This window comes from Fukomys damarensis, unplaced genomic scaffold, assembly GCF_012274545.1.
Source record: "Fukomys damarensis isolate Sample0158 unplaced genomic scaffold, DMR_v1.0_HiC HiC_scaffold_16, whole genome shotgun sequence".
In the NCBI taxonomy this organism is placed as follows: domain Eukaryota; kingdom Metazoa; phylum Chordata; class Mammalia; order Rodentia; family Bathyergidae; genus Fukomys; species Fukomys damarensis.
Window position 1 is genome coordinate 73759606 of NW_022900928.1, and position 10211 is coordinate 73769816.

The following is a 10211-nucleotide window of genomic DNA, read 5'->3' on the forward strand; positions in this document are numbered from 1 at the left end:
ATTCTGCCAGTCTATGTCTTTTGATTGGTGAATTGAGACAATTAACATTGATGGTTATAACTGATATGTATGGACTTATTCTTGTCAAGGCTTTATTCTTTTTGTTGGATTCTTCCACTTTGCATTTCACTTCTTGTCATGTCTGATGGATTCATTCTGCTTGGCTTCCTGAGGTTGTGATCCTCATTGCCTTTTCCTAGGATGTCGTTTAAAATATTTCAGAGTGTGGTTTGGTATTTGTGAAGTTCCTTTGGAGCTCTTTGTTATGAAAACATCTTATTTCTCCATCAACTTTGAAAGATAGTTTTTTGGGGTACATCAATCTGGGTTGGAGATTGTTTTCCTTTAGGGCTTGAAATACATCTTCTGAGAACTTCTTGCCTTGTGGGTTTGTGTTGAAAAGTCTGCTGTGATTCTGATATGCTTTCTTTTGTATGTGATTTGTTTCTTTTCTCTAACTGCTTGTAGAATTTTGTTCTTCTATTGGGCTTCTGGAATCTTAACTATTATATGCTTATGTGTCGATTTTTTATCATGGCTAGTTGGAATACTATAAGCCTCACTTATCCTTATGTCAAGTATTTTTCCCCTATTTAGGAAGTTTTCTGCCATTGCTTCTGTGAAAAGCTTTTTTATGTCATCTGCACTGTGTTCTATTTCTTCATTGACTCCAATCAGTCTGATGTTACTCTTTGAATTGTCTAGCAGCTGCTGGGTGGATCTATCTTGGTTCCTTACTACTTTTAAGACATTTTTATTTTCCATTTCATTAATTGCAATCCTGTCTTCTATATCTGAAATTCTCTCCTTGCATTGGCTTGTTCTGCTGTGTAAACTTTCAGTGGAGTTTTTAATCTCTTGGAAATCTGTTTGTATCTGTTATATAGATTCCATTTGTTTCCTATGCTGGGATTCCATCGTCTTTCTCAGCTCCTGCATTTTTCCCCCTGTGGATGCTCTAGCTTTACTAATCATGTCTTGTATGATGGGTAAAATTTCTGTTGTTATCTGAGAAATTATTTCTGATTTCATTTTTTTCATATGTTTATTTGCTACTTTTACTTGTTTGTTGGAGAATTACCTGTTTATTTCAGATGCCCATTTTTTAAGTGGGTCTTCATTTTGGGGGGTCTGATTTGAATTCTTTACATATTCTAGACAGTAGATGTTTATCTGCAGAACAGCTGGTAAAAATTTTTTCCTACATTGTAGGTTGTCTCTTAGCTCTGTTGATGGTTTATCTTGCAGTGCAGAAGCTTTTTAATAGGATTAGACCCCAGTTGTTGATTCTTTGTGCTAGTTCCTGAGCTACTGAGGATTTGTTCATAAAGTCTTTTCCTATGCCAGTGTCTTTGAAAGATCTACCTAACTTGTCTTCCAGAAAGTTTAGTGTTTCTATTTTAATATTTAGACCTTTAATCCACTTTGATTTTAGTTTAGTGCATGTTGAAAGATAGAGACCTAGTTTTAATCTTTGGCAAGTTGAAAGACAGTTTTTTCAACACCACTTATTAAAGATGCTATCTTTCCTCCAATAAGGATGGGTGGCTCCTTTGCCAAAGATGAGGTAGCTGAGTGTGTCTAGAGTTGTTTCTGCCTCTTCTAATCTATTCCATTGAAACTTGGGTCTGTTTCTTTGCCAGTACCATGCTGTTTTTATCACAGTGGTTTTGTAGTATAGTTTTGAGTTGGGAATTGTGATACCCCCTGCTGTGTCTTTGTTGCCTAGAATTGCTTTTACTATTCTAGGTCTTTTCTGGTTGCAAATGAATTTTTGGATTGTTTTCTCAAGTTCTGCAAAATATACTGTGGGTATTTCAATTAGGATTTTATTGAATCTGTATAGCAATTTTGGAAGTATGTCCATTTTTACTATATTGGTTCTTCCTGCCTAGGAATAGGGGATGTCTTTCCATTTTCTTAAACACTCTTTGATCTCTTTTTTCATAACGTTTTACTTCTCAATGTAGAGGTCTTTTGCTTCCTTCATTAGATTGATTCCTGGATATTTCATTTTTTGGATGCTATAGTGAAAGGGATCCATTCCCTAATTACTCTCCCAGTAGGTCTGTTGTTTGTATACAAGAAGGCTGTTTTTTGTTTTTTTTATTTTATTTTTTATTTTTTAGGCTATTGTTTTTTGAGTGTTGACCTTGTATCCAGGTACTCTACTGAATCTGTTAATTAAATCTGAAAGTCTTTTTTCCCCCATTAAGTTTATTGGTATATTTAAGGCAAACAGTACAGTTACATTTATCATTGGGACCTTGTAGCTTTACATGATATATCTTGGTTCTTATTTTTTCCCCATTGTCCTGCAAGTCTAAAAGTTTTTAGGTGGCATATTTTGAGTCTTCTATATTCAGCAAATAATGACCATTTAACTTATTCCTTTCTTTTTTTGTTGTTGTTGTTTTTTTTTTGTTTCAGCTTTAATTGAGCTTATTGGTACATTTTAGGGATACAGTACAGTTACATTTATTGTTGGGATCTTGTACCTCTACATGACAAGTCTTGATTCTCATTTTTTCCCGTTACCCCTGCCCTCCCTTCACCCCCTCCTCCCCTCCCCATCTACAAACACTTATTTTCATCTTTTCATTATCTAAATTATTCCTTTCTTATCTTTATTCCTTTTATTTCCTTCTTGTCCAATTGCTGTGTCCAATGTTTCCAAAACTATAATTAACAGGAGTGGTGATAGTGGACATCCTTATCTTGTTCCTGATTTTAGTGTGAAGGATTTCAGTTTTTGACCATTTAATATGATATTGGTTGTTGGTTTTACATACATAGCCTTTATCAAGTTGAGATAAAGACCATCTATTTCAATTTTCTGCAGGGTGTTTATCAAGATTGGGTGTTGAATTTTGTCAAATGCCTTTTCTGCATCTATTGAGATGATCATATGGTTTTGTCCTTGACTCTACCCCCACTTTTTTCCAGGCTTCTGTCACATGGAGAACTGTTTTCCATCTTTACTCTCAGTCTATGAATTTCTTTGTAGATTTAGTGGGTTTCTTGTATATAGCATATTGTTGGATTTTGCTTCTTAATCCATTCTGCCAGCCTATTTCTTTTGATTGCTGAATTGAGGCCATTAACATTGATGGTTATAACTATTATGCATTGACTTTTCTTTGTCATATTATTTTCCTGTTGTTTTTATTATTTTTTATATCCCCCCTCCCGTTAATTTTTTGCCTTGCCTGGTATATTTGCTCTGTTGGCCCTTATGGATTTGTGGCCTTAATTTTCTTTTTCTAGGAGTGCTGGTTTGATGTTCATGAAATTTTTCAGATGTTCTCTGTCATGGGAGTATCTTATTTCCCCATCAATTCTGAAAAACAAAACAAAACAAAAAAAAAAAGAAGAAGAAGAAAGAGAATGGGAAAAGCACTGATTTCCTAGTGACTGCTTCAAATTTTAAAAGAAATATGAATACACTATTTGACAAGGAAAGCCCAATTCTTTGTTGCAATTGCAAACCCAGTTCTATACAAAAGTTTCTCAATAACATGGATCTTCTTTCACTTAGCAACCTGGTAAGTGCCAAAGTAAAGAGCTTTGTAAAATAGCAAAGGTATAAGATCATGCTTTTCCAAATAGAGCTTAAGTATTGGGCAGAAAAAAAATCCACATCCTGAGATGGAGACAAACACAGGATATTCTTTAATTGTGTCTGTCCATATACATCTATTTCCAGGAATATTTCCCATAAAAATAAAACCTAAGTGATCTGTGTGTTCTAGAACATCCAAAGATGCAAATGAGGGCTGGGAATTTAGCTCAGCAGTTCGGTGGCCTGCCTCGCAAGTGCAAGGACCAGAGTTCGATCCCCGGTACCAAAACAAAACAAAAATGCAAATGAAACCTGATTTTCAAGAAACTCATGTTTTGGCTAACAAACTCTCAGCCACTGCAAATTTTTTGCATTCTGTCGTCAATATTCAGATAATAGGGAAATTATTTTATCATGTAGGAATTAACAAGAATAAAAATAGAAAATTTTCTATCAAATTTTATAAACTCTATGTATTAGTCAATTTTTAGTTACTACAATGAAATACATGAAGGTAAGTACTTTATAAATAAGAGGCTGGGCCCAGGGATTTAGATCAGTGCTTCTGCCATCTGCTTTGCAAGTGCAAGGCCTCAAGTTCTATCTCCAGTACCCCCCCAAAAAAAAGTCTTATTTATTTATTTATTTTTGGTTTTTTTGAGACAGGGTCTCACTATGTAGTTGAGACTGACCCAGAACTCACTATGTAGCCCAGGCTGATCTCAAACTCAGTGATCCTCCTGCCTCAGCTACCCGAGTTCTGGGATTATAGGTGTGCACCACCACGCCTGGCTAAAAAAAAAAAAAAAAAAAAAAAAAAAAAGCTTATTTAGCTCACAGTTTTGGAGGTTCAAAATAAAAACTACCTGGATCTGGCCCTGGTGAGGCCCTTTAATTGGATCACATCATGGCAAATGGAATTGTGGTAGGAACACAAGTCAATACAATTACAAAGCAGGAAGCTAGAACAAGGAGGAACCTCTTTAGAGCACCTTGTTCTCTCACGAACTAACCAAGGGTCCTGTGATAATTGCCTTCATCTTTTCTGGGGGCCTGTGCTCAATGACTTAGTGAATTTCCACTAGGACCCACCTTTTAAGGGTTTCAAGGCCTCTTAACACAATCTCACAGGGAAGCAAGTGTTACAGTTTAGACCTAAAATGTTCCCAAACCTCATGTATTAAAAAGGTGACTGGATCAGGGGCATTGATGAGAGTGACTTTATCCATTGTTCTGTTAGGAGGTGGGAACTGGTTGGGAGAGCAGGTCATTATAGGCAAGACTCAGAAGAGTATTCTTGTCCCTGACTCCTCCCTTTCACCTTCTCTGTTTTCTGGCTGCCATGAGGTGTGCAGCTTTTCCCTAACACTCACTTCCATCACACCATTTCTGCCTTCAAGCCAGGCAACTATGGACTGAGTACTGAATCCTCCTGGAAACTGTGACCCACACTGCTTCCCTTTAAGTTGCAGTGTTGGATATTTTATGCCAGCAATGGGAAAGATGATTAAGACACCAAGCTTCCAACACCTGAGTTCCCTTGTAGGTTGGAATATATCTAAACCATTGCACCTCATCAAACTAAGAGTACATTAGATAATCATCTGCATTCTATTTGCCTGCATTTTATTAAGGAATTTTACATCTATGTTCATTAGTGAGATTGGCCTATAGTTCTCTTTTTCAGTTGGGTCTTTCTCTGCTTTGAGGATCAAGGTGACGCTTGCTTCCAGGAATAAATTTGGGAGTATTGCTTCCCTTTCAATTTCAATGAAGTGCTTAAATGGTGAGAAACTGAAAGTGTAAATGAGGAATAAAAGGTATAATAGATAATGTGAAATAAGAAAAGGGACAAAGGGGAAGGGGAAATGGGAAGGGTGGGAAAAGGAAAGAACTTAATGGAATTAATATGAGAAAATGAAAAATAATGGAAACAAAGTCTTTGTAGATAGGGATGGAGGGAGGGGTTGAAGAGAGGCCAGGGGAATGGAGAAAAAATAAGAACCAAGATTGATTATGTAAAGGTACAAATTTCCAACAATGAATTCATTATATTGTGTACATTAAATGTACCCATAAAATTAATTTTAAAAATTAAGGCACTAGATTCCATATTAGTAAAGCTTGCTCAAGAAGAAATTATGGTGCTAACACATCACCATGAAATCAGCCCATAAACAGACCCAAAAGGGCTTTTTGCAATTTTGTATTATCTGTTGTCATCATATTCACAGTAATATAGTAAATGACTGAATTTTAGTGGCACAAATCTAGGCTTGAACCCTATCTTTGTTCCTTGCTGGGTTCTTCACCACTCTGTTGTGAGGGCTCCATGAGACACTCTGTGTGGAAGCAGATGGCCTCAAGCATGGCAGGTAGCTGGCCCTCAACAGAGTTAGTGTTGTTCTTTTTTGTACCCTTCTGTCCTCACTTGCAGTTGGAGATATATATCTCCACTAATTTCTCTAGATCCCATAACAAGTACCTCTCTGCCAGGTTGCTTAAAGGGGTCATTATTTCTCACCCTAATTTCCATTTCCACTCTATAAATCAAATGCTGCCACCAGAGAAGCCTAGAGCCTGACTCTAGGCTAAAGTCCTTTCCCCTAAAACAAAAGGTATCGCTTAGAAGCACAAAGTGTGCAGATTGCTCATCTGTGTTATCACCCAACCCAGAACCAAGGGAGTCCTGAACACAAAGACACAATGTTCTGCCTTCTCCACCTCTGAGCAGGACAAATGACATCTATGCTGATTAGACGTCTTCATGGCGCTGGCATAAATGTAATTTGGGTGTTATGCCCAATGCCTCTTGTGGCATCATAGAGAGTGGTATCCTTTGTTAAACAGTATAAGTTATTTCAGAACAACATATTTATCCAACCTCACAATTTATGTAATGAACCAGAGAATGTAAGAAAAAAAAACCTTGAAAAACAGTCAAATACATCACAAACAAATGAGTTGCAAGATGGTAACACAGCCATTACCATTTTATTACACCACACAAGCTTTATGCATAGAGCCTGATAGCCATCCTCTCCTGCCCTGTGAGAAATGAAAAAATAAATTTTTAATGAGAAAATGTAATGGTTGCAGTTATTGTCAAAAGATGTTCAGTAATTACCATTACTCTCTGCCATGGGGAGAACAGCCAATGAACTTGAATTCTAAGAAGAAACCTTTTGTGACAGCTCCTTTAGGCATGAATAATCACTAGCTACTGATGAAGGAGAAAGCAACTTCCCTGGAGCCTAAAGACCTGCACTTGCAGCCCCTGGTTTCTTTTCTCCCCAACAAGAAACTTCTGAGTCAGAATGAACAAGCACTTCTTGTTTCTTTTCTCCCTCTTCTGCGTCATTGTGGGTGAGTCCCAGACCTGAGGAGTGGTCTTGAGCAACAGGATATACAAAACCCCAGGGGAAGTTCCCGTATTTAACAAAATTTGCACAGGGATGAGGTTTGAACATTTTGTGGGTAATGGGAGCCAGCCTTTAGAATGCTCCTGCTGCCATGCCTTGCAACCTTTCAGCCCTTTCCTGTGTCCTACCATTTCCCGTGTCCTACCATTTCCTTTCAGCTGTTTAAGCCACCAAATATCTGTCACTCCTTCCTGATTTCTCCTTTATCTGAGCCATTCCATATTATCCAAACCACAGCAAGATTTCCCTTAGGACATTTTTTCCTTTCATCTATATTCATTTTATGAGGGAGCTAGTCAGTCTATAACAAATAATTTTGTGATGTTTCTGAATAGTGCATGATGGCTTCTGATACTCTTTTGGAAAACTTTATTGTTTTCCAGTATATTTAGGAGAGGAAATTCTGGATGTTCTGAAATCAAATAGGTTTTCCTTTTAAAGGTCCAGTCATAGTTTTAAATTCTATTTAAATTTGATTGCTCATTTGACAAATGGACGCAACACCTGCTTGCAAAGCTTTTGTGAAAATTAAATGAGATATAATTTGAAAGAAAATAGCCCTAATGAAATGATAAATAAATGCTTCTTTCTTTTCTTATTTGGGTACACTAAGATTTATAAGTACACATTTGCAGTACATAATAATTACATTCCTTATGGGAAGTTAGAATATGTGTATCATGAATCTTAATTTTTTAAACCTTTGCCGTCCCTCTCCTCCCCTCTCCTGGTGCCACTTCCGGTTGTAAAAGATCTATCTCACTATTTCCTATTATCTATCTTTTATTTTGCTCTTTATTTAGAATTTGGTTTTCTTTTATAAGAGAAAACATGTAAAATTTAAGCTTCTGAGTCTTATTTATTTTACTTATTATTAAGGTTGCAAAGTGCATCCATTTTCCTAAAAATGACTCGTTTATCCTTATGACACAGTAATTCTCTATTGTTTATAAATGCCACCCTTTCTTTATCCATTCATCTGTTGATGGGCATAATAGGCCTCTTCACAGTTTGGGAATTGTGAATTCAGCTACTATAAACATGGATATATGTGTATCAAGGTAATATGATGCCTTTAACTCTGTGGTGAAGATACCTAGAACAAGAATGGCTAAGGCAAAAGGAATTTCTATTGTTAGGTTTTGAGGAATCTCCATACTAATTTCCATAGGGTTTATGTTATAATTCATGAGGACTGTACTTAAATTCCTTGAACTCAAAAATAACACAATATATCACTGAACAATATCTAAGCAACAATATACATCTCAAAAAATCAGAAATGTCAGAATCTTATCACAGTAACACTAGCTTGGATAAAAAGGTCTAAAGTACTCATCCTCATCAACACATACCTTCCTACAACCCTGTCAAGTAGGAGAGGACAGCATGGATTTTTAACCTGGAGAATGACCTGGAGGCTAATTTTTGCTCAAAATATTCCAAATGAAAAGGACTAAGGTTAAGACCAGGATCCTTTTAATCACACATTAGCATCTTCTTTTATCACTGTGGGATAATTGAGCAATTGCTAAAAGGCCCAATTGTTTATGGCCTACATACTCCACCACCAGGTCTCCATTCAGACATCCAGGCCCTGGCCACCCCACCCTCCAGGTAGAATATTTCCAGTGCCATTCCAAGTCCCTGCCTCTGTCTGGTCTCACATGAAGCTCTGTGCTCTCTCTAGCAGCAGCATCGCTGAAATGTATAACATGCCAACTTCACATGGTGGGAGAACGCTGTAGAAGAGGCTTTGGCACCTGTATTGCTCAGAAGGATGAGACATGCATGAATCTAAAGATCTTCCGGAGTAAGTTAGGGGGTCTGGGGAAGTGCAATGAGAGCCTTAGAATTCCCCAAACAGTAGTTCAGCAGTTTTGCATCCCAGAGTGAGGCCAGCCAAAGGGCAGAAGCCAATGACAGAATGCCCCAGAGGACAGGCAGGGAGGGGAGGCACCTATGGATGCAGAAAGATGTGGGAAAATGGGAAGGAGGAAGAAGTGGGGATTCCCAATAAAAATAGCTAAAGAGTTTTGTTAACTTAGAGAGCCCCAAAGTGCTATTTGCTAATGCTTTCGCAGAAAAAGGAATGAAACAGGTGCACAAAGCATTGAGAGCTGTCAAGGATCTCACCCTAACAGCCTAAGCCCTACCAGCAGCCAGCAATTTCTTCATTACTGCTCCTGGGCAGTGCACGCTGGGGAGCCAATCTTCTACCACCCCTACCACCTTGTACCTGCCTTGGAAAATTTACATCACTGGCTTTTCTCTATGGTTCTTCCTATTCCAGATAATGTTCTCCAATTATCATATATGGTGTGTCAGAAGTTCTGCAAAAATGGGAGGTATAAGATCAACGATCGCCTTTATTATTACAGATGTTGCAGCTCCAATTATTGTAACAAGGAAGTCTAAGATATTTGTCTCCTTCAGGTGTCACTCAGGAATGTTACTGATGTTTCTCACCCTTCACTCTCTGTCCACCTGGACTCTCCTGCCTTGTCTGTCCTGCCAGTACTGCAGCCGTCTCCTAAACCCATGTCACCTTTCCTGGTGCCTCTGGCTCACTCTCCCTATACCTCTTTGGTCAGGGGATAACTGCTGTGAACAATGGAATCTTCTCATGACAGGAGTTGGCATTTCTATACTCCAAGTGGACCTTACAGTAAGATTTAAAACAGGACTCTTGCAGCACCTTTTGGTGCTCACCTTAGAGAACTGAGGTAGACAGAAAGCTTTCAGCTAAAAGTTCACAAATATCTAATACCTATATATCACTACAGTGATTAAGCAGAAATAGCAAGAAAGGTGGTGGTGGATACTGAAGGTTTTGCTTTAGGACAAAAAGTGATTTCTCTCAGCAGGCAGTGCACATTTCAGATTCAGTTCTTTGATTTTTGTGGCATATGCACTAAGTGCATTCTCACATTTGTAGCACACAGCAAACAGGAATATCCCAATTTCTGTGGCATTCTCAGCCCAAACACCGACACTAATATTTCTGTCAAGATGTATGCTTACAGGACATCAAAAGTCTCCTTTCTTCCCCTTCCTTCCTGAACCTTTCTTTATTACTTTCCTTCTTTGCCATCCATCTCTCCTACCACCTATTAATTCCCTATTGCTACACAAACTCTCCTTCTAAAGACGCAGTATGCTTTAAAGCTTTGTTCAAGTTCTTAGGGTTCTCTAGAGGAACACAGTCTACCACCTATCTATCGATG

General features: G+C 37.9%; 1 protein-coding gene across 2 annotated transcripts; it reads left to right on the forward strand.

Annotated features, from left to right (window-relative positions):
- Positions 1–6662: 6662 nt before the first annotated feature.
- On the forward strand, positions 6663–10211 carry Pate3 (prostate and testis expressed 3). Of its 2 annotated transcripts, none has more exons than XM_010628661.2 (3): positions 6663–6928; positions 8675–8797; positions 9278–10211. In XM_010628661.2, exons 1-3 carry the CDS (start codon positions 6880–6882, stop codon positions 9400–9402), a joined length of 297 nt encoding a protein of 98 aa, XP_010626963.1. In that variant the 5' UTR covers positions 6663–6879; the 3' UTR covers positions 9403–10211. The 2 variants fall into 2 exon arrangements, with proteins under 2 accessions (XP_010626963.1, XP_033620312.1); XM_033764421.1 differs by having other exon boundaries at positions 8678–8797.

Bases quoted from the DNA above. Each gene is read 5' to 3' on its own strand.
- Pate3 (XM_010628661.2), top strand. From the start codon at position 6,880: ATGAACAAGCACTTCTTGTTTCTTTTCTCCCTCTTCTGCGTCATTGTG. The intron at 6,929-8,674 runs GTGAGTCCCAGA...TGCTCTCTCTAG, and splicing joins CCTCTTCTGCGTCATTGTGG to CAGCAGCATCGCTGAAATGT. The intron at 8,798-9,277 runs GTAAGTTAGGGG...TTCCTATTCCAG, and splicing joins GAATCTAAAGATCTTCCGGA to ATAATGTTCTCCAATTATCA.